This window comes from Doryrhamphus excisus, linkage group LG14 (genome assembly GCF_037039965.1).
Source record: "Doryrhamphus excisus strain RoL-2023G ecotype Guam linkage group LG14, RoL_Dexc_Guam_v1.1, whole genome shotgun sequence".
Lineage (NCBI taxonomy): Eukaryota > Metazoa > Chordata > Actinopteri > Syngnathiformes > Syngnathidae > Doryrhamphus > Doryrhamphus excisus.
This window is the reverse complement of record NC_136370.1, coordinates 5,188,908-5,216,237: the sequence shown is the minus strand read 5'-3', so window position 1 is coordinate 5,216,237 and position 27,330 is coordinate 5,188,908. Positions and strand designations below refer to the sequence as shown.

Below are 27,330 nucleotides of genomic sequence, written 5' to 3'. Positions count from 1 at the left end.
GTTGATCATTTTTTGTTATTTATAAAAAATATACATATGAATATTTTCTTATTAATCTTAATTTTATTATACAGAATTTTGTATTTGTATGATATATTCTGAAATTTAAGTACAAATCTCCACTTCAGTATAGGTAGTTAGCAAATTTTTAATAACTCAGGATGAACTGTGGATAAAAAAAACACACCATCCGTCCCAATAGTGATACCCCATTTTATTAATTGTGCTTTGAACTTTGATGCTTAATTTTCTTTTCATATAGAAATTATCTGGCGCTATCTGCAGGGCAAAAGAGTGCTGCGGCCTCAAACCCAGCAGAGGGCGCTGTCCCACAAGTCAATTTACTCAACATGTTCAAGCAGGAAGAGGTTTTTTGTCTTTTAGCAAAAAAATTAAAAAAGCTTGAGCTGTCAGCTAAATTGATTATATAGTTTAATTGAGTAATATTTTGTATCTGATTGTGTCTGATATTTGGCTGTGAAAATGTTGTGTAAATGTACACACACACACACACACACAATCAATGTAAATAAATTCCCAAACATCAGAGGACAATGTCCATAATTTATTAAAGCATATTATTGAAATCAGGTTCAAAAAAATGACCACACACATATCTCTCTCTCTTATTTTTTTCTCTTAAGTAGCACAATGTTTACCATGATTTAATGAAGACAGTCAGCATTACCATGAGATAATAATCCTAAAAGTGACATTAATAATAAGAAGGAGCCCCCACAATGGCCGCCTGCGGCTGATGGCAGGACCCTTCTGGCGTCGCCCTGTGATCCCATACTTAACAATTCAATGTCACCTTATTGGGCATCACACTGATCACTAAAACTTATTTCCTGTTGGTTAAAACATCAGCGACAGACAGATGTGTAGAAATAGAACACATAGACGAGGAGGCGGCTCCAGGTTCCTTCTTATTTATGGCTTCATCACTTTTGCACTCTTTTATTGTGGCACAAACAGTGACGAAAGCTAAACTTTTGTAGTGACTTTATCAGCAGGGTGCCATTGTGCAATGCATCCAGGGCCGGCGCTATCACCAAACACACTGAGGGGGTCATGTGAGGCCATTTTTCATAACCAGCAACGATAGCGATTGGATTAGAAAGTGAACACCACAAAAATAAATTTTGGAATTGTATTTTAAAAGTTTAACCCCGGTTTCATTGCACCTTACACATATTCCCAGATGCTTGATTTTTTTTTAGAGGGGGGCAAAATATAGCCAGATCTACAAGTTAAATAAATTAATAAATTACCTTTATTTTAATTTTACTTGTCTTTTATTTTATTTTTATTTTTTTAACAAGGGTGGGCAAACTTTTGGACTCGCGGGCTACATTGGCATTAAAAAATTGGTGGCGGCGCGGTCTATATAAAGTGGCTTTAAGCAGAATGTCATATACTTGCTCACGGTGCAACAAAACGGAAACACAACACATCCATAGCAAGTTAACGTGAATAAATACATAAATAAATCATCAACTAAGCACCAAACATAGCACGTAACTTAAAAATGTAAATTTCAAATGCCCGCAAGGCATGCTGGCATTTAGGTAGTCCAGCCGCAACCACTATATGAACTATGAACAATAAAACACTGGATATCAAAAGTATGTTAACATCTTGTTTACTTCTCTGACGACCTCCTCAACATATTTTGCAAAAATTCAACACACACGGCAAAATGTTGCGAGAAAAAGTACAACAAGCCACCCAGCATGCCTTGTGGTAGTAATATACAGCACAGGTGTTTATTTGGCATGGGTGTTGCGTGTAGATATTTGTTTGCGTTGTGTTGTTTGGATGGCTTCTGACTACTTTAGCGACTCAAGCGTGCCCACCCCTGCTTTATAACATTTAAACTATTATGAATTTATTGATGTATTTTACATTAATTATTACAATTGTGTTAATTAAAGATGACGGTTTACGCTTGGCATTGACCAATTCAATTGGGAATATATTTGACCCCTTCCCAGGTTTTAAGTGATTACATCTAACATAGAAAAAAAAGCTATTTTAACTAATTAAATATTTTAATAGCTATTTTAAACTTTCTATATTGACTGTCATTTGAAGGTTAAGTCAGTATTCTCTCAACACTGCAGATAAACAGCAGACATCAGTGTGGCAACAACTCAGTTCTCACTCTAAATCCACTCTAATGTAAAAATCTATAAACTTCAGCATGCCTAAGTAATATTGTAAACCTCATTAGTTGTGCTGCATTAGTTGGGCAGGTTACAAGAGCAGTCGCCAAATGGCAGAGGAGCTTCCGCTTGGAATTTACACTTTTGACACTTTAGTTTGTTATTTGACAACAAGTGCATTTGATATGCAGGATCACTATATATTGATGATGCTGCCCTCTACCTGCAGTGTGAAGCAGTTTTTTTCAAGCCCAAAAAAGCACTCCTGTTATGCAAAACCATTATATGTGAGGTCTTCACAGTTTCATATCAGCACCTTATCAATATTTTATACACTTTCCTCAACCAACACACTCGGCAATACAGTACGTTAATAAATATGTAACCATCCCTCCCTCACATGAATAAAGTCCCATGCTCTTCTCTTTTAAACACACCATCACAACACTTGCAAAGCTTATAAATACATCTCATATCCCCAGGAATACACTCACTATTACTTTTCTTCTCAACTCCTTTCCAACATAAATAATGTAGATCGGATTACACTATGAAATACATACATACATACATACATACATACATACATACAGCAGCATTCCACACACAGCACTTGAAGGTGAGGGGTGTTGGTACAGTATTGATCATAGTTATCGGTGCACTTTAAGAAAACAAAACAGTCAGCATGAAGAGACAACAGTATTAATAGCATTAAAAAAAAGATGATGAATCCATGAAAAACACCGTGAGTCACAGTGAATGAATGGCACTGCCAGTAAATATGTGCAGCATCCCTATTAACGCCCTTTAATTGCTTGTATCTTACACTACATAGAGGCTGTACAGTGCTGGGAACACCCGAAAATTCAATTAAATATGAACTCTTATTATTATCAGACAGTACAAAAACGATACATTTTAGTGTGTGTGTGACTATACGGTCAAATCACACACACACACACACACATACAAACATACACACACAGAACTTGACTGGGGAAATCCTTGCCACCGCCAAAGCGGCTTGCTTTTTGGCTGTAGTTTCTTTCTGCGGCCACACAGTGGCGCTGGTGAATAGAGTGAGTCACCACCCCTCCACAATAGACGCAAGAGAAGTGACGTCACACATAGACACAGAGAGCAGAAGCAAGCAAGAATGTAAGATAACATAATAGTGTCAAATGAAATGAGTGACAGGAGTGAGGACGAAGGTAGAGAGAGAGAGAGAGAGAGAGAGAAACTCCAAGAGGGAAAGCAGAATTTCTGTCTTGGGAAGGAGGCGGCCCCGGGAGGTCACACCCAGCCATGTACTAACTTGACAGGTTCCATGAAGTAGCTCTAGCCTGGCTCATAGCGGAGAAGTTCCTGGAAGAGAGGCTACCCCTGGTGGGTCCCCCAACAGAGTCCTGAGGGATCCTGGGGAAAGTTCCTGAGAGGGAGGTCTGGGGGCGGGAGTCCCGTCGGGAGGGAGGCAATTGCAGCAGGTCCTAGGGACGTAAGCCCACTGGGTCCATGTAGGTTGCTTCTGCACTCCCAAAGGGGACCTGGATGGGAAGTCTAACCCAGGTCCCTACCCAGGTCCCTACCCGGTTTTTGAGGGAGTCCTGGGAGAGAATGCTCACAGGTCCTAGGAAAAAGGTACTAACCTAGATCCTGGGTCAAAGTGGGACTGGTCGGACAATCAATGCTTTGTGCTTGTGGCCCAAAAAGAAGGGAATCAGATAAGTTGAGAGTGTGTTTGAACATCTACATGCAAGGACTACAACTGGAGTCGTGGACTGTATGTGAAAGGACCAAGGACCAAAATCAGGTTTCACTGAATGTGTCATGCTTGAATGAAAACAATCCATTTCAAAATGGATTCATCCCAATCCCACTGATCCCTTCGGCTTTAGTGTCCACTTTTCACGCTCGGCAATCTACTCTCACCATTAACTTGGTGCGTCCGCCTGTGTCAAATCCAACCAAACAAAAGCGATGTGGCTGTGGTGGCGTCGTCTGCCGCTGTGGAGAAACCGAGGTCTCATTGGCCGGCGGCAATCACCTGACCCACGAGCTGGCAACGCTGGTGACTGACATGATGCTGCAGCGTTTCTTCACCATCATGTTAATGTACGCCCTCATGATCTTGGTGATCTCGCCAACCTAAGAAATATTTATAATCATTCGCTGTTGCTTCCATTGAAGTTGAAACTAAATTGGACTAAAATGAATTTAATTTACCAGAGGAGTCTCAAAGAACATCTCCCTTTCGTCCACGATGATCTTGTAGGTGCAGAGCTGCGACGCTCCAAAGAAGGTGATGTGTTCGTACTGGAAGGTCTCCAAAGGTTTGGGTTCACCTCGCTTGTAAACGGACAAGTTGTCAGCGCTCACGCCAAGCCACAGGTCATGAGGGAAGCCGCCTTCTTTACACTACAGAAGAAGAAAAAGGAGGCTTGAGCAGGTCGTAAAAAAACAAAACAAATAAATCCCATTTATCTTCTGTCACCTCCACATCAAAGAGGGTGGATCCATAACCGGGCCACTCCTTGATGATGCTCATGTACTTGAGCATGGCCTGGTGCTGCGCCATGCCCTGCAAGCGCGTCCACTTCTCCAGGACGCTGGTGCGAGTGGCCGACGTTTCCTCCTTCACCCACATCTCCAGCATCTGCTCCTCCTCCACCTGCAGCCACAACATATCCACCTCAGATCACCATTAGATGATCACATGCTTGTTCTTCTCTCGTACTGACCTTCTGCTTCTTCAGCGACCCCGTCTTGAAGCTCCTTCTCAGGGTGCCATCCAGGAAGCTGGGCGTCTTCCTTTTCTCGGCCCCAGGGCCGAGGACAGCGCTCGGCCCCCCCGCCATCGCCTTTCCATCTGCCGCTCCTACTCCTCCAGCTCCACCAGCTGACCCCACGCCGGGTTTGGTGGAGTGTATGATGCGGCTGCGAAGACGTCCAATGGGATAGACGCTCCCCAGGCTCCAGCCAGCCCGACCCGCCCCGTCACCGTGGAGGTACTGGAGACGTAACGCAGCCAGGTGCTGCAGAGTCTCCTCAGATGCCGGGAAGTGTCCGCTGATGAGAGACTCGTGGGCCTGTGTGGCGACAACCAATTAAACCGTAGTCGTGTTGGACCCCCTTCCAACTTTGGGTAGGTGCTCACCTGCTCAAACATGAAGGCAAACTCCACTCCTTCTTTGTGCATGCTCTCCACATCCAAGAAACAGTAGAGCTTAAAGTAAAGCTTCCATTCTCCCTCTTCCTCTTCTTCCTCACTACCGGCAAGCCTGAAAAAACAAAGAACAGCACATTTTGACCAAAATAGATAAAATATTATAAAACTAGAAAATTCCCGTGGAAATTTTGATGGACTTGCCACCTGTGGTGTGAACCTCGGGCCCGGTGTCTGCCGTGCCGCGCCGCCGAGCATTATGCATTGCATATTGCAGGAATTATTTTGTATTTGCCTTTAGACATGAGTAATTAGCTAAAATGCTAATTACTGCAAGAGAACCTCAACTTAAGAAAGTGCCAAGGTTGTCCTGTAACATCCCTACATCATGCCATGTGTGTATTTGCCTGTAGACATGAGTAAATTAGCTTAAATGCTAACATGCTAACGGCTACCATGCCAGCATCTAGCAAGAGGCCCTCATGTTTAGAAACTGCCAAGGTTGTCCTATAACTTCCCTGCATCATACCATGGGTGTATTCGGCTTCATAAATGAGTAAATTAGCTAAAATGCTAACATGCTAAGAATTAGCAAAAAAAACAATAGCTAAACAGGAATAACAATATGGGCTTGCTCAGTAATGCAAGCCATAGACTATAATAATACACTCTTTGGAATGTATTGCTTTATAGGTTTGGTTGGGTGGCTGGGTTGAGTTTATTGGCTTGAGGTAAGTTGGTTGGTTGGGATTGTTGGGTAGCAGACAGCTGGATGGTGTTGTAATGGCTGGGTTTGGTTACTTGGTTGGCGTGTGGGTGGCTTGGGTTGGATGATTGATTTGGTTAGTTGGTGGGCAGCTCGGTAGGCGGTTGTCTGGGTTGGTTAGTCTGTGGGGGATTGGGTTTAATCAGTTGGTTCAGGTGGGTAAATGATTTGGTTGGTTAGGTTACATTGATGGTGGGTGGCTGGGTGGGTGACTGTTTTCGGTTTCTTTGTTTGTTGCTTGGGCGGCACGGCGGTCATGTGGTTAGCACTCAGACCTCACAGCTAGGAGACCAGGGTTCAATTCCACCCTTGGCCATCTCTGTGTGGAGTTTGCATGTTCTCCCCGTGCATGCATGGGTTTTCTCCGGGTACTCCGGTTTCCTCCCACATTCCAAAAACATGCTAGGTTAATTGGCCACTCCAAATTGTCCATAGGTATGAATGTGAGTGTGAATGGTTGTTTGTCTATATGTCCCCTGTGATTGGCTGGCGACCAGTCCAGGGTGTACCCCGCCTTTCACCCAAAGACAGCTGGGATAGGCTCCAGCATCCCCCGCAACCCTTGTGAAGAAAAAGTGGTAGAAAATGAATGAATGAATGAAATTGTCCATAGGTATGAATGTGAGTGTGAATGGTTGTTTGTCTATATGTCCTCTGTGATTGGCTGGCGACCAGTCCAGGGTCTACCGCGCCTTTCATCCAAAGACAGCTGGGATAGGCTTCAGCATCCACCGCGACCCTCGTGGGGAAAAAGTGGTAGAAAATGAATGAATGAATGTTTGTTGCTTAACTGTTGGGTGGATTAGTCAGTTTGTGTTGTTTTTGTTTGCTTGCTTGGGTGGATTAGTTGGTTGGCGGGTGGCAGGGTAGTTGGTTGGGTAAGTGGTTGGTTTTGGATACTACTAGTATTGGCAAGTGTAATTCGTGAATGTACAAACAGACGCTTAAATGTGTATAAATAAAAACAATGTCATTTTTCTATGTTTAATGAGATACCTTTCAAACTTGGCCAAAACATCTGCCACGATGACTCTGCTCTCCAACGCGCGATCCGTGACAGCATTGTGCTCAAAAAGCGAAAAAAGGTTCTTGCTGTCCTCCATGGCCAAACCTCGGATCAACTTATCTACAACCTTGAGCAGATACATTTAAAAACCAATTAGTATGTTGTGAAGCTGAATTCCTACTTCCTACTTCCTACTTGTCTGTACGCACCTCTCCTGCTGTAGTGTGGGAGTTGATGGAGATCTTGCAGGACCCTCCCCCGTGACAGTAAACAGTGGTGCTCATCTCCTGTCTCACCAGCAGGGCTGCAATCTCCTCCTGTGAGGGCACAAACTCCCGAGTCTTGGTCTTCTTCAGGGATTCGCCGATGAAAGTGGCGTAGCGCTCGATCTCAGTGGCGAGGTAACGCTCACGCACCCTGACGAGGGACACGCAAACACATGTTGAATATATTTATATTTTTTGGTGGGAGGGCTCGGACGACCCACCTCTTGAGATGGAAGCGCAGATATCTGAGGATGGCGCGACTGGGGAGGAAGGTGCAGCTCATGCAGGTGAGGAGATGCCAGTGCGCCCGATTGGCTGGGCTGTTGGGCTGAGGCACATGATTGGTCTGCTTGATCACCTGGCAATAAACCTGAAACACAAAATATGACACCAACATGAAGACACAGCAGGGAGCAACAAACAACAACAGAGAAGACTACTGAATTTACTTCTCAGCATGGGGGGCCAGTTTTATTCAAAAGGACAATATGGATCCTGTTGCATTAAAGCAGGGATGTCCAAGTGGCCCGCAGCTGTTTTTTTTTATTGTTCCGTGGCACATTCCAAAAATATCATTTAATCAGAAAGCAAATGGTAATGGTTTTATTTCATTTGAACATGCATCAGATTACAATTGAGTGCATCCCATAATCAGTTCACAGTTCCACATGTCCAAAAGGAGTAGGAAGAAGCAAAGCTTATTAAATCCTACCCCTCCATCTGGTACTTTTACAATCAGTAACTGTTACATTTGTTCACTTCCTGCTTTCCATAATACAGTTTAAGTTTTTTTTTTGTTTTTTGTTTTGTTTTTTAAATAATGCACCTCGTACCGAAGTATGAGGTGATATGACCATCCAGTTACATAATGGGTACCATAGTAACAAAAAAACAGCAACAGCATAATGTAAATATCATGTAAAAACCAACAGTAATTTCCCACAAAGTCCAAATATAAAAACAAAAATTTTGTAATCTAGCGAGAAAAAGTCCAAATTTTACAAAAGTATTACAAAAAAATAACGTCATAATTTAGTAGCATAAATTTGAAAAATTAAATAAATTATATTATATAAAATTAAATAATATTATATTAATATTATGAGAAAAAAGCAAAATAATGTATTTTTTTTACAAAATAAGTTGGGAAAAATTATAATATAAAGTCAAAATATGGGAATGATATATGAAAAAAGTTGAAATATTTGGAAACACCCCTACACTAAAAGGTGTCTATCCATTGTTAGGCCCCGCCCGCCATACTGCTTGGTTTTGTTTTCCAAAGCACCAACCTCATCCCTGAGAGGGCGCAGATCCTGGCAGGTTTGCAGGATGCCCTGGATGATGGGCACCGTGTCGGCCAGCGTCTCCATTTCCTGCAGCGAGTTGAAGACCCTCACTGCTTCGTCCTGCAGGCTGGCGTAGCCTTGCTGCCTTTGCACTGTGCAGGGATTATAAGCAAAAAATAATATTGCAAGCATCAAATAATAGCTGGGAGACACTGAAGTTGGTTTGGGGGGGTTGCGACTTACGGCTGGTGACCTCGCCGTACGGTAGTGGCAGCAGTGGCGAATGCAGAGGATGCTGCGTGTATCTGAGGATGGGGTTCCTCCTGTACATCTGCTCCACTATTTCTGGATTGACGCTGTTCTCCTGTCAGATCACACATTATAACAATTCAGATTTTATTCGTAATGTATGTGTATATATGAGGGCTTCTACCTTGATGTCTCTGATGAGCTGTAGAGTCGGGGTCTCAATGGGGGTCTTGCTGTCGATGACGCCTTGTATGGCGGCCGTCCATCTCATGGCCTCATTCAGCATTTTGGTGTAGAGGCGGTAGGAATGTTTCCTTCCGTAGACTATGATGTTCCAGTATCCTGCAAAACACAGAAACAATTCATGAATGTCTTAATTAAAATATCTATCCTAATAAATAATGACAAGATCTACTCTATATGATCAGTAGTCAGAGATCCTCTATGTGCCGAGAGTGTTCTTGTCCCTCCTGGTCCTCACCTGTCTCCCTGTGCACTCTCTCGTCAGGCTGGATAATGGAGCATAGCGAGTTCAGGACCAGCGTTCCCATTTTGGACGAGTTGCGCTCAGCGCTCTTGTAATAATCCAGGGAGCTCTGGGTGAGGACGAACCAGCGCTTCTTCAGCTTCAGGGAGGTGCTCTTGGCGTTGGTCTTCACCTCCTTCTGGAGCCAACCTTGAAAATCGACGACATTGAGGAGATAAGGAAGAGGTGCATATCCAAAAATACCGGCACAGTTTAAAAGCGATTAAAGGGATGCGTTACCTCGAACGAGGAACTCCTGGCCATCGATCCGGGCATCTCCTTTGGGTTTCTGCAACAGACTGATCCAGTGGTGCATCTCCTCGGGCGTGTCGCTGTTGCAGTGGATCACACGGTTGGCTGTGATGATCACAAAGGAGTTGGGCCTGGACAGAGCACAAAAATCCACTTTCATTTATTTGATTTATTATACTTTTAACTCATTCAATCCCAGCCATTTCCCAGCCTCTCGGTACCAGCCATTTTTGATGATTTTGACAGATTTTTCATGGCACACAGCATATTGCGTTCTAGGGCTATATAAACATGGTATATACCATAATTAAGATTAGACTCTCATCTTTCATCAGAAATAAACGTGTGTTTTCCAACTTTTTCCATTCTTTAGTCATCAGCAGTAGAACATAGATACATTTCAGCAAAATATCAGTTCTCAACAAAAAAAGGGAGAAAAAAGGCAAAAGATGTGAAAAGATAAATTTCAAGTATTTCAAGTAATGTAGCCATATGTGCAGTATTTAGCCAAAATGGCGAAACAACGATGCCACAACATTCATTCATGTTCTATCGCTTATCCTCACAAGGGTGCTGGAGCCTATCCCAGCTGTCATTGGGCACATATAGACAAACAACCATTCACACTCACATTCATACCTATGGACAATTTGGAGTGGCCAATTAACCTAGCATGTTTTTGGAATGTGGGAGGAAACCGGAGTACCTGGAGAAAACCCACACATGCACAGGGAGAACATGCAAACTCCACACAGAGATGGGTGGAATCAAACTCGGGTCTCCTAGCTGTGTAGCCTGCGTGCTAATCACATGTAAAAAATACACAAACATTTTTCAATGTTTGACTTGAACATCTCACATTTTCTGGAAAAATATGGCTAAAAAAGTCAGGCATGTTCTTTTTTTTTTTTCTTTCCTTAATTTTTATTTTTTGCAATGCCTTAGCAAAAAGGAAGTGAGTGATTATAACCATAGAACCGGAAATTGAACTGACATCCTACATGGAAAGGGTCAGCCTGCTCAAGGAAATATGAGCAGGGTGGTTAATTCAGTGTCACCCCCTATTCGGCCACACAGTAGTTTTGCTTTATTCTATTTTTATTTCATTGACTTAGTATTCCTACACAAATGACTTACAACATATGTAATACTAAAAGCTTCTATAAAGGCGAAACAAACAAATTAATTCATTTTCCGTTATTGTTTTCAATTTGGACGAAGTAAACCAGCATCAGGGAACGTGTGTTAGTAGTAGTATTCTCCCATAGACAAAAATCTGACTCACCGATCAGGATTGTCAGATGCGCAGACGGAGTCAATCAGGCCCACGTCAAGCGTCCCCTTAGGAAAACCAATTACAATACAAATAAATCACTAGAATACACAGCATAAATATTTGTCATATATCTGTAATTAAAAGTAGCTGCAAATGTATGCCTAATGTCTTGACAAATCAGTATATGCTGCTCTCTCGTGACTAATTAATTATTTGTTAATTAATTAATGAATGTTTTGATGGACTGACCACTGCGTTCTTGGGATTGGCCTGTTCATGGGACATCTCCAGCAGCTGCTCCGGTGTACACACCCGCACCTTACTGAGCACGTTAAACCACCCACTGCACAATGAGAGCGGTTCCTAGAGTTAGCATGTAGCAGTTTTGTAGCGTACACAGTCTAAGAAGAAGCAGTCTCCACCCCACCTGGCGTCCTCTGGTGACTCCGCAAACACCTGGTAGGTCCTCTCGTCCGTCACAATGTTCAGAGCATTCTCCTTCTCGTGGTTGTCGACGATCTCTCTGAGAGGATGCGACATGTTGTCGAAGAAGCAAATTTTGGGTGCGTTGAGGTATTGGGTCTTACTTTGCGGCTCGGATGTCGATGGTTCCCTTCAGCTTCTCCTCGCTGTCGTTGTCGTAGTACATCAGCTTGCTGTCCCTCAGTACGAACCAGCGCATCTTCCAGTTTCTGATGAGAGCAGTTCAGTTGTTATTGTAAGGTACATAAAAGATAAGGTAACATGGTTAAGAAAAAATGCAAAAATGCATAAATATGGTTAGAGCATTTAAGAGTAGTAATAGTTCATGTCATACATATAAAATTCAGTTGTAAAAGAAAAAAAGACACTCTACCATTTTTTTTATATGTTTGTTTCTAAAATAACCAAATCTCCATTGTTGGCATTTGGGTGTAATACCGCAAGGTCCACTAGGGGGTGCTAGCAGCGATGGTGGTATAGAGTAGGTGACAAAACGACAGAGGAAGAATAAATCCTGAGGGTGAATATACGTCAAGTCATCGTGGATTGTCTTCCTTATTCTGTACCACAGGTTAGTACAAAGTAGAGATAATTTATATTTTAACGGCTGTAAATAGTTTAGAAAGTTGCTAGAGTAAACAGCTGACTGCTAAATGTTTGTTACAAAATGTGTTGTAGAGCATTTGAACATAAGCGAAATGGCTAATGCTAGCCAGCTTTAATGTACAATTAATAGCATGAAGCAGGCTAATTGAAAAATGTGAAATGTGTCTGGAAAAAAATTGGTAATTGTTGATGTAATCATCTTATGATATCTGAAGTGTTGTTATTTTTCAATTTTTAAATAGTTTAGAAAGTTGCTAGAGTAAACAGCTGACTGCTAAATGTTTGTTACAAAATGTGTTGTAGAGCATGGCTAATGGCTAAAATGGCTAATGCTAGCCAGCTTTAATGTACAGTTAATAGCATGAAGCAGGCTAACTGAAAAATGTGAAATGTGTCTGGATGTTGATGTAATCATCTTATGATATCTGAAGTGTTGTTATTGTTCTGAGAGGAAGAATAAATCCTGAGGGTGAATATACGTCAAGTCATCGTGGATTGCCTTCCTTATTCTGTACCACAGGATTTTCAAGGCATACAACCCCTCCAGGTGGTGGAGGGGCAACATTATTTTTTAACATTTTTTACAAATATTTCAATGTGTGTGCACGTGGCTTATAACTGTGGTACAGTGGTTGCATCATCAACTATTTTTTGCCTGTCATGCAAAAAAATGTCAAAGACGTATAAATACGCAATCCCATCAAAGTGGGAAAAAGTACAACAACCTGCGTGAGAGGGTGGACAGGCCTCCTCCTTTCTTGTAAAGCCAGCCCGACTTGAGGGACTCTTGTTTGGAGCGGAACCACATGAAGGTCTCGTCTTTTAGAACGCACCAGCGCCGCCGCCAGGGGATCATCAGACCAGCTGTTGTTGAATAGCAAAGGGGGTGGAGTCAGAAAGGTTGAAGTGTTGACTCATAAATGGACTCACCCTTCATGTATAGGTAGCCGTGGAAATACGGCGGTCCGTTTCCGTTAAACACGGTCACGCGTCCGTTTGTCACTTCCTCGTCCGTGTCCATCATACCGTCGTGCTCGTCATCGCTGCCTGCATACTGAAGAAGTACAGAATAATCACAAACGGTACGAGAGCGAGGGTTGAGATATACGGTGTGTAATGCGTGTGTGTGCGTGAGTGTGTGGCTGCGCATACATGTCTGCGTGCACGCGTGTACACATGCGTGTAAGTGTGTGTCCTCACAGAGTCAGAGCTGCCTCTGTAGGACTCCATGCTGGCGTTGGTGCAGGTAGACTTGCGTGGGTGCTCCTCGTCCGTGACGGCGGCACTGCCACGGTTGCTCCCCGACACGGAGCTGTCATCCCCGGCCGTGACCGAGCCTTCCTCCTCCTCCTGGTCATAGTCGGACTCGGTGTCGGCGGGCATGCTGTAGATGGGCTCCTCCCCGTCCACCAGACTGTCCACCATGCTCACTTTCCTCTCTGGGGCGGTGGCGGCGTCATCGCCTGTTGGCGGTAAAGGTGGTGGAGGAGGTGGGACTGAAGTGGCGGCGGCAGAAAGCGGAGGTGCCGTTGGTGGTTCTGGAGGTACCATGCCTTCAGCAAATGCAGGTGGAGGTGGTGGGAGGTGAGCAAAGATGGCCTGATCCATGGGGGTGTCTGTCTCTGCCGGGGGAGGAAAGTCAGGAAGTGGGATGCACTCCTCCTCGGCGTGGAAACCCTCGTCCACCTCCTCATCTTTCGCCGCACCAGCTGGCACGGCATTGGCAGCCTTAGGACCTTTCGGTTCTACTTTGGGCTTCGCCGTTGCATCCACTAGGCCTGGGTCCGCCACGCTGAAGTTGAGGAGGTCGACGAGGCTTGTGGCCTTGCGGGACGCCTCCTTTTTCATGCGCTTTAGCTCGGCATCGCGTCGGAGCTGAAGCTCCTGCTTGGATGATTCGCACAGCTGTGACACCTCATCTTCTCGCTTCTTCTGCAGGCGTTCGATCTCGCGCTCCAACTGCAGGATCTCCTCCATCTGACGCGCCTCATCCTAAAAATGCAGATGGACATACAAGTCAATGTTGCAGTCGATTGTTGCAGAAAATAGGTGTAGCAAAAGACACTTAGGTGGATTCATACCAGGAAAAATGACGTATGACATATAACAATGTTACGTTGAAATACAGTTGAAGCATACAGCTGAAGCCCCATGCACTCGCAACAGAAGCTTTACTTTCCTTCATATGTACGTACATGTATTTTTTTCTGAAGCTAACTTCAAAATGTTATGATTACTAGCATGCTCAGATGAGCATACTAGCATTGTTTGCAATTTTCAAGAAGATGAACTTAAGCAGCTTGTGAGCGTGCTCACATAATTATATTACATATATTGTTTTACTGAAGCTATTTGACCAACATTTAGATTCTTTATTATTTATATTTATTTATATAACAAAGACCCGGGTTCGATTCTTCGCTTGGGCATCTCTGTGTGGAGTTTACATGTTCTCTCGTGCGTGGCTGGGTTTTATCCGGGTACTCCGGTTTACTCCCACATTCCAAAAACATGCATGTTAGGTTAATTGGTGACTGTTCATAGGTATGAATGTGAGTGTGAATGGTTGTTTGTCTATATGTGCCCTGTGATTGGCTGGCCACAGTCCGCCTCTCGCCCAATGCTAAACATGTTAATTAGTATATTTATGTAAGCATGCTCGCAAGCTGCTTCACTTCATATTCTTGAAAATGGCAAAACATGCTAGTATGCTCATGTTACATGCTACCAGTGCTAATATGTTAATGTTACCATTCTAACAACTAGCATGAGCCTATCCCAGCAGTCTTACTTGCTCTGTCAGTTCAAATCTTCTATGACGATGAATAAAGAGGCAGAAATTAAATATATATTTTTTTAAACGTCACATTCATTTATTAATGTTATAATATTATAATAATATTAATAATAATAATATGTTATTGTTATTGTATTATTAAAATATTAAATACTATTATTAAATAATAAATGTTTAAATAATATTGCATAAATATTAAAAATGAAGCCCTAATGTTTTTTTCACCACAGTGTCATCTGCTACATGAAACAAGGAACTGCCCCACTTGCCCCGAATGCAAACTGCCCATTGAACTTGCCTCAGAGGATTTATTCTTGCTTTTGGCACCTTCCTCCTCATCATCCTCCTGCTTCACGTCACCCTCTGTCTTCATCCCTTCTTTCTCATCCTTATCCTTCTTCCTCTCCTCCTCTTCCTTCTTCTTCTTCTCCTCTCGAAGCTTCCTGACTCGAGTCCTAGCCACCTGACCTCTCCGATGCGTCTGCAACACCAAGGCCGCTTTGCGTTGCTTGACGAAGCGCCTGCGCTGGATGTGCCTGCGGAGGTGCTTCTGGAGGGTGACGGTGCTGGCACGTACTCGCTTGAAGTGTTTCCTAAGCAAATACATTTTATAGCAGTAGTACAACAGACAATACTTGAAAATATGTGTTTACTTGGCTGAGAAAGTGAGCAGGTGAGCTCGTATGACCATGGCGGCCTGCCGTCGCACTTCGTCACGGTCTTTTTCCAGACGTTGCTCCAGAGACTCCTTCATAAACACCTGAAATGAAAGAGGAAAAGACGTCACAATGAGTTATGATATGCAGAGAGACAAAGGAATGCATCTTACTTTGGTCTTCCCCAGCTGCCACTCTTTCTTGGTCTTGTCATATCGGATTAGAAGATCTGTGCTTCTCTTCTTGTCGTCTCCCGCTGAAGCTACTTTCTCGTTGGAAATGATCTTGTACCTGGCAGCAAGAACAGAGAAAAAACACACATCTTAGATCTTAGCAAGACATTTTGGACAAAGAAAACTTGGGAGAGCGCTGTGTAACTTGTTTCGCCATCTATATGGTTTTTAATTGCAAATTATATATTTCTTCACAAATAAAACAATATTTTAAATGATAAAAGAATACATAAACGTTTTTTGTAAATTCATGAAAATGTGCATTCATTTAAAAATAACTTTATAATAATAATAAATGAGCTAGTGATTATAATCAAAATAATCACTAGCTCTTTAGCATATTAGCTTGCTAGCCAGCAGCCGTCTCAATTCCCTTCAGCATAAGAGTTGCGCAACAATTAATAAATAAACTTGAAAAGTTCGCAATGGATCCGGATTACATTGTCAGGAAGCATGGACGGTCGCATGTTAGCATTGCTAGCATCCCAAATTTTTATACATTTTAATGGTAAGCATTTGGGGTCTCGAGTTTCGAATAAATTAATATGAGGCTTACTGGTGAGCTCACTTGCTTGTTAGCATATTAGCTTGCTAGGCAGCAGCCGTCTCGATTCCCTACAGCATAAGAGTTGCGCAACAATTAGTAAATAAACTTGAAAATATCTCAATGGATTTGGATGACATTGTCAGGAATTGCTGGAAATAGGATATGGAAGTACTGACATTTTAGCGGTGATCCCGATCACCGTCTAAATCTTGGAATTTTTTTAAAGGGTTCTTTAATATTGCCAGATGGCACTATTTTTGGCATTTGTGCGTATAAGTCCACCAAAAAAAATTCAGAGCCCATTTTTGGGCATTTAGCCTTCCCAGTAAATCATGCTAGCACATGTTAGCATTCTAGCATTTTTTGCTATTTTCATGGGTAGACATATATAAACACTTACCACTATCATGCTAGGTCTCAGCATGCTAACGGTAGCATGTTAGCATTGCTAGCATCCAAAATTATTATACATTTTAGTGGTATTTGGTGTCTTAAGTTTCTAATAAATTAATTTGAGGCTAACTGGTTAGCTCACTAGCTTCTTAACATATTAGCTTGCTAGCCAGCGGCCGTCTCGCGTCCCTGCAGCATAAGAGTTGCGCAATAATTAATAATAGGAGTGTAAAGGTGACAGTAAGGTTGTTATTCCATGTACAGTGGTCTCTAATAATGTTAAAAACTATTCAGAAAATCATAAACAGGTTGATGCCAATTTTATTAATTAAATTTTAATTAAACAGACAGCTGTCACATGAAAACATGGTGAAATTGACTCATTCTTACCGCATGAAGAAGTCTTTAAAAGTTCTCCGCACAGGAAACCCGGCACGACGAATCTTTACTGTCTCCAACATTCCAGAGTACCTCAGCTGATTGAGGACGACCTCCGGGTCAAATATGTTAGGATTCTGCCAACAAAATGAACGAATCATTTCATTTAAAGCTCTAATGGTTGGTGCCAAGCAGGGAAAATGGCTGACCTTTTCCATGTTGGGCTTAATGCAGCGGATAAAGAAGGGATTGGATGCACTCAGAGTGGCCATGAGCGCATGGAGGGAGTCCTGCGGGGGACAAAACACATACTTTATGAAATGTTCTTTTAGGTATGAAGAGTTTGGGCTATTTTTGTGCACATACTCGAAACTGGGAGCTGACGGTCGGCTTGCGTCTGGCCGTTCCCATCTTCTCCTCGTTGTTCCTGCTGCCCACCTTCTCAAACAGGTCATAGATGAAGTCCAGTCTAGAGGCCACAAAGACATGCAGATCATATTGTTATTTGGATATGTGCCCTGTGATTGGCTGGAGACCAAAGACAGCTGGGATAGGCTCCAGCATGCCCACAACTATAGTGAGGATAAATGGATGGATGGAAAATGGATGGATGGATGCATTAAAAAATAAAAATAAAAACAATTACAATATTTTTTTTTCATAAAATGTCAATTATATACACCACAGAAAATACCAGACTAAAATGTAATATAATAAATAAATACATCCCATATTCTTTTTGGTACATTTGACATAACTCGGATGAACAATGTCACATGTTGTGACATGTTGTTTTAAAATGTTCAGGAAAATGTCAACTTTCCTTCCAAATCTTGATTAGCATTAGCTTGTGCTGCACGTCTGCGGCTGTAACAGTCCTCCTACCTGCTGTCTTTCAGCATGGTTAGGATATCATCTCTGAAAGTGTCTCTGTTCTTCTCCAAAATCCCCTTGACGTCGTACAGGACCTGAGTGACACAAATATCAAGACCTCGGCCCAGATCAGGTGCAAAAGATCACGTTGAAGAGGCGAGCTCACCTCTCCGGCATAATGTTTGATACCAAACTGATGGTCAGCCAGTCTGGGTTTTACATAGTATGGATTGGTCTGTTACAACAACAAAACGTGTGAGGTGTTAGAGTAATGATGTCAGCTTTGGAACGTGGAAAAGAAAAACTCACGGAATGTCGGCTGTGTAACTTCTCCAGGAGAGTGAAGTCTGTTCCTTTGGGGAAGCGACTCTCTTCATTCACGAGAGCCAACAGACCCAGTTTCTAAGGAATGCAGAACAGTGGCCATTGAGATGAGAGCCACCGGAATCAGGACTAACATTCACCTGGACCTCGAACCATAACCATATCCCTAGACTTTAACCTGGAGTCCCAATCCTGACCCCGGTTGCCTAAAATCCACTCTGACTACTTGCAAGTCATATTTTCAATATGTAGCATTACTTTTCACTGTGTGGTGAAGGCTAGCAGCTAGCCGCTGTGTGTGATGAGGTGTCACTATGCAGGTAAAGTAGTTCTTCGGCTTAACAATGTTAATATTAATAATAATGTGGCTGTAGCATGGTTATTATGCAGGTCACATGATGTAAATGGGGCGTTGTTGCATTTTTGTCAGTTGTCAATTATGCATATAATGTATACTGTTGGGGCGGCACGGCGGACGAGTGGTTAGCGCGCAGACCTCACAGCTAGGAGACGAGGGTTCAATTCCACCCTCGGCCATCCCTGTGCATGCGTGGGTTTTCTCCGGGTACTCCGGTTTCCTCCCACATTCCAAATCCCACTCCAAATTGTCCATAGGTATGAATGTGAGTGTGAATGGTTGTTTGTCTATATGTGCCCTGTGATTGGCTGGCGACCAGTCCAGGGTGTACCCCGCCTCTCACCCGTAAACAGCTGGGATAGGCTCCAGCACCCCACGCGACCCTTGTGAGGAAAAGCGGTAGAAAATGAATGAATTAATGTATACTGTTGTTGTTAGGAATAAAGTTTATTTAAAAAATAATTATAATAAAGGGGCGGCACGGCGGTCTAGTGGTTAGCACGCAGACCTCACAGCTAGGAGACCAGGGTTCAATTCCACCCTCGGCCATCTCTGTGTGGAGTTTGCATGTTCTCCCCGTGCATGCATGGGTTTTCTCCGGATACTCCGGTTTCCTCCCACATTCCAAAAACATGCTAGGTTAATTGGCCACTCCAAATTGTCCATAGGTATGAATGTGAGTGTGAATGGTTGTTTGTCTATATGTGCCCTGTGATTGGCTGGCGACCAGTCCAGGGTGTACCCCGCCTCTTGCCCGAAGACAGCTGGAATAGGCTCCAGGACCCCCGCGACCCTCATGAGGAAAAAGCGGTAGAAAATGAATGAATGAATGAATTATTATAATAAATAATAAGAATGTTGGTCACTCTTCATGCTCTGTGATGGCCAGCCACACACAGCAACTGTCTGTTGGTTTGCCTGTAATTTATTTCAGAAGGCGAAAAGGCGAAATAGTTATGTCCAATTACATACATTATTGTAGCTGTTTTTATATCTTTAGAACACATGGAAAAGAGAGAGACATGTGTCCATGGCTCACATGACGATTGTGAGTGATGGGCAAAATTTCACAAAAAAGGTGCAGTTTTCTTTTGACCCTTAAACCCGAATACCGAACTCTAAATTTGATTAATGTAGAATTTATCCCTACACCCTATTACAGAGGTAGGGAACCTATGGCTCGGGAGCCAGGTAGGGCTCTTTTGATGACTGTATCTGGCTCTCAAGCATTTCTTACCACAATAAAAATGTATTTTTGCTAACATTTTAAAGTAAACATCACAGAAATTACTGTTAAAAATAATATTAAAAATCAACAATTTTTATGCATTTTAATTTGTCCATCTATTTTCTACTGCAATACGGCCGACCATATCCATCTTTCCTGATATTTTCCAGGTCAAACACCAAAACTCGATTATTACTGGGTAATGCGGTAGTCTACCTCGGTTATTGAGATGTCAACATGTAAATATAAACTTTCCTCCTTTAGTCAAATAGTCACCTAGCTAAAGCTGCAGAACCAAGCCTTCTGGCAAAGATGGCCAAAAGAATGAAATAAACTGAGTATGGTGCAAAACTATGCAGCAGCAGAAGTTGTATTAATGGCAACAAGTATTTGATTTATTATTAGACACTGCGCTGCTCACCAAAGTGTGCTGGCCACACCCCATTGGCGTGGGGTAGTGTGCCTGGTCTACACAATTAGAGCCCATTATATCTAAAACTGTTGGTCTTACATAAAAATGCACACATTTTATTGCATTCAATGTTTAAAAAAATGTATATGGCTCTCACAGATACACATTTTAAAATATCTGGCCTTCATGGCTCTCTTCGCCAAAAAGGTTCCCGACCCCTGCCCTATTAGATCCCCTCACAGTATCTCTAAAGCCTAAATTAAATTATTAAACTAAATTAATGTTACTACTTGGGCTGTTTATATTGTTTATTTTTCTATATTGTGTATTTTGTACTGCTTAACTGACTCTGTACTCTTGCTGCTGTGCAATGCAAATTTCCCACTGAGGGACGAATAAAGGCATATCTTATCTTAAATCTCAAACCTGACCATAAATAATTAGTTTTATGTGTTATTTTGTCTTATTATGGCTACTATGTTGGGTAATATGAGTGTAAAGATGACTATAGGGATGTTATTTCATGTTTAGAGGGTTCTAATAATGGTAAACACCATATTAAGAGGATTGTAAACAGGCCTTCTATGCCCTAAATATAAAATATTTGTTTTGTGGAAGTTCAGAAAGCAGTATTTGATACACAGAGGCCGCTCGTGTGTAGTATCCATGTTACCTTCTCTATGAGGTCGAGACACTCTGCATTATCCATCCAGTCGATGGCGTCCCACTGAACACCCTCCCTGCAACAACATGGATACAAACAACACTTTCAGCAGTTTGAAAAGAATATTGTAGTTTTTATTGGGGTCAAATTGTGTACCTGTTGTACTCAAGCTGCTCCAAGGAGAAGATGTGCTTGTTGAAGTACTCCTGGAGCTTCTCGTTGGCATAGTTGATGTTGAACTGCTCGAAGCGATTTACCTGAAGCACGCATGCACTAGTGAGTGATTTGCATATATATATATGTGTGTGTGTGTGTGTGTTTGAGAAACAAACCTCAAAGTTCTCAAAGCCAAAGATGTCCAGGATACCAATAGACTTAAAGTTTTCCTTCCCTTTAATCTTCTGGTTGATCTTCAGAATGATCCAGGAGAAACATTGGGAATATAACGCCATTGCGACCGAATCCCGGGAATCCACGGCCTGCGACAACGTATCCAAGGAAGGGTTAGGACGGGGAAGAGTCAAGGAGATTGTTCCTGGCGTGTGTTAAACCACCTGCTCGATAGTGAGCGGGGAGCAAATCTCCTCCCCTCTGAGGATGATGGAGCGCTGAGTCAGCACTTCGGAGAGCTGGAAGGCATCGAGGCCCAGAAGCTCACTAGCATTGGTCACCACTGGAAGGACAAACATTTCAGACTCCATTCATGTCTTAATTCAAGGTTGATTTGTCTGGTCTTGCTGCCGACCTTGCTTGGTGGTGATCTGGGCTCCTCCTGCTGTCATGAACTCGATGTTGCCAAGCTGAAGGACACCGGAAAGGAGCTTGAACATGTCTCTGATCTCCTCCTCGCTGAACTCCAGAACCTTCAGCGCCTCCTATTCAGCCATTAGAGGACGACGTCAACTGGTTACTAAGAGCATGATGCTGACTAGGACTAAATATCTTCACCAGGGGTGTTCACACTGGTATCAACTCTCTTTTTTCCCATTTTTGCTGTTTTTTTTTTAAATTTTCCACATGTTAAGTTTCTTTTTAAATAATCTTTGTAAATTCATTCATTCATTTTCTACCGCGGCGGGTGCTGGAGCCTATCCCAGCTGTCTTCGGGCGAGAGGCGGGGTACACCCTGGACTGGTGGCCAGCCAATCACAGGGCACATATAGACAAACAACCATTCACACTCACATTCATACCTATGGACAATTTGGAGTGGCCAATTAACCTAGCATGTTTTTGGAATGTGGGAGGAAACCGGAGTACGCAGAGAAAACCCACACATGCACGGGGAGAACATGCAAACTCCCCATAGAGATGGCCGAGGGTGGGAATTGAACCCTGGTCTCCTAGCTGTGAGGTCTGCGCACTAACCACTAAACCGCTGTGCCATCTTTGTAAATTTTCTGTCCATAATATTATTATTTTATTCACATAATATTTTCATTCTGTTCCCATATTACATTTTTTCCCAAAAATTGCAACATTATTTTGTTTTGTTTGTTTCTCATATTATTATGACTTAATCCGAACCTGGGGTGAAGCCTTCTCCATCGCTGCCCCCCACCATCTGGAACTCTTTGCCCCATTCTAACTTTTTATATCTGACTGCTGTGCCCCGCCCCGCTTTCACTCATGTTTTAACTGTGTATTAACCAATCAATGTTGAATTTTAATGTATCTTTTACGCTGTTTACTTGCTTTTATTCAACTCCATTCTTCTGTAAAGTGTCTTTGAGTATTTTGAAAAGTGCTATACAAATAAAATGTATTATTATTATTTTAAAAAATTCTCATATTACAAGATTATTCTCTTTTTTGTCAATAGTATAATTTCCCTCTTAATATTTTGACATTATTCCCGTAAAAATATAATTTTTTAAATTTATTTTCGATTTCAATTTTTTTATATCGGGCCAATAATTATCAGATATCCATTTTTCTCTTAATATTTTGACATTATCCTTGTTAAATCACTGAGGGTTTTTGCATTCCATTTTTGCTGTTGCTGTGTTTTTTTTTAGTTTTCTGGATAAATTTCATTTTAAGAATAAGCTGGGAGCCAATGAAAAGACAGCTATGGGCTGAAAATGGCCCTCAAGCCGCACTTTGGATACCCCTTATTACCCTTATGTACACAATCTCATAAGAGTCAACACAAAAAGCCTTTACAATCACAGCAACACCCGTTTTTAATCATTTTCATTGTAGTGCACTATTTTATTAATTCCGTTTTTTTATCAGGCAAGGGATCATATGTGGTTAGTTATGTGAAAAAAATAACAATATCCATTATTTTTTTGCCCAAGATATCCCATATGATATTTGTGACACCCCCGGTGGGTTGTGCTAAAAATGCTAACAAACAAGTAAGAACAGATATCCTGAACAGATATCCTATCACCAATAGACAAATGCTCAATGACTTAACAATAATCTGTTGCTAGGTTGCAAAGACGTTTTGCTTGATGGCAGCCATGTTTTTCAAACAATGTCATGGTAATGGTAATGGTTTTATTTATTACAATTGAGTGCATCTCATAATCAGTTCACAGTTCCACATGTTGAAAAGGAGTAGGAAGAAGCAAAGCTTATTAAATCCTACCCCTCCATCTGGTACTTTTACAATCACTAACTGTTACATTTGTTCACTTCCTGCTTTCCATAATACAGTTTAAGTTTTTTGTTTTTTTTTAAATGCTATTTAATAATGATTCCACATACTGAAATGCTATGGCTAGCATAACGTAGTCCTAGCATAGAAGTGTTTCAAATGTACTTCTTCCCTGAGATCATATTTCTCCTCTCTTGTACAGAAGTATTGGATGACATTTTTAGCTAATTGGTTGTTTTTAGCCTTATGCATTATTTTAGCTTTTTGAAGATGAACTATATTAGCAAGTTGAAGTATTTGTGATTTTAGAAATAAGGAGTTAGTATGTTCTCTGTAGGCGGCATTATGAATTATCCTTACTGACCTTTTTTGCAGTACATTTAGCGAGTGAAGATTGCTTTTATAGTTATTAGCCCATATTTCCACACAATAAGTAAGATATGGTAGAACCAGAGAGCAATAAAGAGTGTGGAGTGATTTCTGATTGAGAACAAATTTTGCTTTGTTCAATACTGAAATATTTCTGGCCACCTTATGTTGTATATTTGTAATATGAGGTTTCCAGCTCATATTTTCATCTATTGTGATCCCCAGAAATGTATTTTCCTTCACCCTTTCAACGTCCACACCGTCTATTTGTATTTGCTGGTGCGTGTCCTTTCTGCTGTTACCAAACAGCATGATTTTAGTTTTACTTAGGTTCAAGGACAATCTATTATCATCAAACCATCTTTTTAGTGGGACCATTTCTTCTCTGACCTTTCTAATGATTTCGTCTGTACTCCCCCCAGAACAAAAAGCAGTGGTAACATCCGCAAATAATACCAGCTTTAAGTCTTTCGTAACTTTGGAGATATCATTGATGTACAAGTTGAACAGTTTTGGCCCCAGTATTGACCCCTGGGGAACTCCGCACGTAATATATGAACTTGCTCAAATTTTAAATACACATGCTTGTCAGTCCCCTAAACGTGTGCACCAAATTTTCTGTGATTCGACTAAACACCGTCTGAATGGTGCAGCGCCATGCTGTCGGTAAATCCCATTTTGTTTGTTCTTTTCGTCCTTTTCCTGATTTTGGAGTCTCCACAGCGGATACTGATTTTGGCTTGAGCACTTTATATTCCGGATGCCCTTCCTGATGAATACCAAAGATGCTTACTAACTCAGAAGTCCTGAATGCTCACCACAACACCACGTGTCAGTAAATCCCATAAACAGCATATTTGATGGTAGGATAATCAAAATGATTAATAAGAGTGTACCACTTACCATAACGCTGTTAAAAAGCTCTTTGTCGTTCAGACTCTTGTCCTTGAGACAACCTGACTGGCTGAGGTAATGGAAAGACTCTGCTGGATCCTCCAGGAAGTAGAGACCTGACACATCCAGACATGAACCCCCATCAGAGCACTGCACCAAAATGTCAGATGCGACTCATTCAACCACGCGTACTTTTATGCTCTTTGTTAGCTCCCGCCAAGAGCGCGTAGAAGATGTGGTAGTTGCGTTCTCCGGGGTTCTGTCGCACCACTCGATTCTGCAGAGAATGAACACTGTCATTCAAGGTTCTGATGAACAAAAGTCAAGTATCGGAGAAAACTTTGCTCACCTTTTCTAGTAAGTCTGACACAAAGAGAGTCAAGGAAAGTCAACAACAATCTGGTTCAAGTTCTTTCATTCATTCATTTTCTACTGCTTTTTCCTCACAAGGGTCGCATGGAGTCCAATCCCAGCTGTCTTTTGGGCGAGAGGCGGGGTACACCCTGGACTGGTCGCCAACCAATCACAGGGCACATATAGACAAACAACCATTCACACTCACATTCATACCTATGGACAATTTGGAGTGGCCAATTAACCTAGCATGTTTTTGGAATGTGGGAGGAAACCGGAGTACCCGGAGAAAACCCACACATGCACGGGGAGAACATGCAAACTCCACACAGAGATAGCCGAGGGTGGAATTGAACCCTGTTCTCCTCGCTGTGAGGCCTGCGCGCTAACCACTCGACCGCCGTGCCACCCAAAATTGGAGTATATTTATTCCTATTTTGAGCGAGGATACAATCGATGACGCAGCCTCCTTGGATGTTGCCGCTCTCGGAGAAGTGAAGCTGGATGAATTTCCCAAAGCGACTCGAGTTGTTGTTGTAAACAGTCTTGGCATTCCCGAAGGCTTCCATGATAGGACTGCAAAGACACAGGTTTGTGGTTGTGTGTTTGTCTTTGACACCGGACAATCTTTCAGAACCGATTGTGCTCCTGCTCTTGGAGATTTAAAAATAATATTTCGTGTTATTTATGAACCTGCTCTGCACAATGGCCTGCTCTACTCGTGTGGTTCTCTCTGACGGCGGCGTCCCGGCAGAGTTTTGGCTCATCACCGACAGGAACTGGAGCAACAGTTTGGTGCTTTCTGTCTTCCCGGCTCCAGACTCGCCACTGAAACACACACACGCACACACACACACAGACATTAATATTGAGCTTTCCAATCTCCAATCCCATGCTGCTACGCTAACTGGATCCAACCTGATGAGGACACACTGGCTGTCATGGCGTTTCCAGATGCAGCGGTAGCATTCGTTGGCGATGGCAAAGATGTGAGGTGGCAGCTCCCCCAGCTGGTGCTTGGAGTACAATTCCACCCTTTCCGGGTCATACAGACCTGAGATCTGCTTGTAGGGGTTGACGGCAGCCAGGATGCTGCCGATATTTGTCTACAAAAAAACATTAAGAGGACTTGATTTGATTTATTATAACTTAGAGTAAAATGCATCGAAATGTTAATAATTTGTACCAGGAGAACACAAACAACTCAATTATCTCAGAATATCATCATGCTACACCACTTAGCTAATGACTGCCATGTGATGTGACTTAGTTGCCATGGTTACAGCATCCACATTGATAGAATGCATTAGACTTAATTGACTGGGAGCATCATTAGAGACAACTACAGTCCAAGAACTGGCTTGCACCCAATCATTAATCATTAACTTTAGCTTATGTGTTGTGCTTTTTCTTTGGCTTTTTTGCAACACCTATTCCTTAAAGCATAAACACAGGAAGGTGTGCTGTAAGTGGACTCAAGTGGATTCAATGCTGATTCATTCATTCCTTTGCATTACAGTCATCCCTTTCAATATTGCGATTTTTCATAAATTAATTAAGATTAATGATGGCTGTTTTAGTGTATTATTATTATTCAAAACATATTGAAATAAAAGTGATATGTAATGACACAAAACACTGACATATTAACTTACACTGCATTATCTTAACACTGCATGTCATAGAGTCATAAAACATAAAGCTAAACGAAGTTCTCTTCCCATTACGTATTGAAGAGGTCATATTTTGGACTCTCATGTTTACAAGAAATACATTTGTAAGCTCTAAGTAGTTAGCTCACTAGCTAGCGGCCGTCCTGAGTCCCTGCAGCATAAATGTTGCGTAATGTGGTGGAAACAAAGAATAATAGGAGTGTAAATGTGGCTATAGGGGTGTTATTTCATGTCTACGGGACTCTAATAAAAACATATTTATAAAGTCATAACTTGTCATGTTAAAATGTTTCTGTACAGTTAATCAAGATTCTATGAATGATTCTATGATTATACTGTTAGCATTTGCCCCAGTTAGCATGTTTTACGCCAACACTTTGCCTCGGTTTATGTACATTTTCCAGTTAACGGACAATACAGCACATGTCTTGTAGTGTTATTATGTAATATGTCCAGCTGTGTTCGTCATATATTTCATTAGACTATGCCCTTTGGTAGCTAGCTCGTTAAACAAAATGG

At 42.1% G+C, this 27,330-nt stretch overlaps 1 protein-coding gene and 1 long non-coding RNA gene across 3 annotated transcripts in view; one reads left to right on the top strand and one right to left on the bottom strand.

Moving 5' to 3' along the window:
- Window positions 1-542: 542 nt before the first annotated feature.
- The window catches only part of myo10l1 (myosin X, like 1), a 54,782-nt gene continuing 27,994 nt past the window's right edge, over window positions 543-27,330 (bottom strand). Inside the window, exons 4-43 of one of the 2 annotated variants that reach the window (XM_058091443.2) lie at window positions 26,057-26,244; window positions 25,832-25,966; window positions 25,590-25,714; window positions 25,134-25,147; window positions 24,977-25,061; window positions 24,794-24,900; window positions 21,659-21,788; window positions 21,468-21,586; window positions 21,246-21,392; window positions 21,070-21,170; window positions 20,923-20,989; window positions 18,237-18,329; window positions 18,094-18,162; window positions 17,940-18,022; window positions 17,421-17,523; window positions 17,264-17,344; window positions 17,067-17,191; window positions 15,677-15,794; window positions 15,501-15,607; window positions 15,146-15,440; window positions 13,251-14,042; window positions 12,981-13,104; window positions 12,773-12,914; window positions 11,549-11,653; window positions 11,389-11,484; window positions 11,211-11,304; window positions 10,971-11,026; window positions 9,674-9,816; window positions 9,389-9,583; window positions 9,092-9,249; window positions 8,902-9,022; window positions 8,662-8,810; window positions 7,591-7,739; window positions 7,313-7,520; window positions 7,094-7,230; window positions 5,323-5,446; window positions 4,907-5,254; window positions 4,660-4,836; window positions 4,392-4,583; window positions 543-4,313 (exon numbers count right to left, since the gene is read on the bottom strand). In XM_058091443.2, coding sequence (XP_057947426.2) covers window positions 4,209-4,313; window positions 4,392-4,583; window positions 4,660-4,836; window positions 4,907-5,254; window positions 5,323-5,446; window positions 7,094-7,230; window positions 7,313-7,520; window positions 7,591-7,739; window positions 8,662-8,810; window positions 8,902-9,022; window positions 9,092-9,249; window positions 9,389-9,583; window positions 9,674-9,816; window positions 10,971-11,026; window positions 11,211-11,304; window positions 11,389-11,484; window positions 11,549-11,653; window positions 12,773-12,914; window positions 12,981-13,104; window positions 13,251-14,042; window positions 15,146-15,440; window positions 15,501-15,607; window positions 15,677-15,794; window positions 17,067-17,191; window positions 17,264-17,344; window positions 17,421-17,523; window positions 17,940-18,022; window positions 18,094-18,162; window positions 18,237-18,329; window positions 20,923-20,989; window positions 21,070-21,170; window positions 21,246-21,392; window positions 21,468-21,586; window positions 21,659-21,788; window positions 24,794-24,900; window positions 24,977-25,061; window positions 25,134-25,147; window positions 25,590-25,714; window positions 25,832-25,966; window positions 26,057-26,244 — 5,907 coding nt within the window. In that variant the 3' untranslated portion in view covers window positions 543-4,208. The remainder of the gene's footprint in view (window positions 4,314-4,391; window positions 4,584-4,659; window positions 4,837-4,906; window positions 5,255-5,322; window positions 5,447-7,093; window positions 7,231-7,312; window positions 7,521-7,590; window positions 7,740-8,661; window positions 8,811-8,901; window positions 9,023-9,091; window positions 9,250-9,388; window positions 9,584-9,673; window positions 9,817-10,970; window positions 11,027-11,210; window positions 11,305-11,388; window positions 11,485-11,548; window positions 11,654-12,772; window positions 12,915-12,980; window positions 13,105-13,250; window positions 14,043-15,145; window positions 15,441-15,500; window positions 15,608-15,676; window positions 15,795-17,066; window positions 17,192-17,263; window positions 17,345-17,420; window positions 17,524-17,939; window positions 18,023-18,093; window positions 18,163-18,236; window positions 18,330-20,922; window positions 20,990-21,069; window positions 21,171-21,245; window positions 21,393-21,467; window positions 21,587-21,658; window positions 21,789-24,793; window positions 24,901-24,976; window positions 25,062-25,133; window positions 25,148-25,589; window positions 25,715-25,831; window positions 25,967-26,056; window positions 26,245-27,330) is intronic. The other variant, XM_058091444.2, reaches the window with a different exon arrangement.
- Window positions 7,458-9,958, top strand: LOC131140756 (uncharacterized). Its single transcript, XR_009132459.2, has 3 exons — window positions 7,458-7,504; window positions 7,575-7,656; window positions 9,416-9,958. It is a non-coding gene; the product is annotated as an uncharacterized LOC131140756 (long non-coding RNA).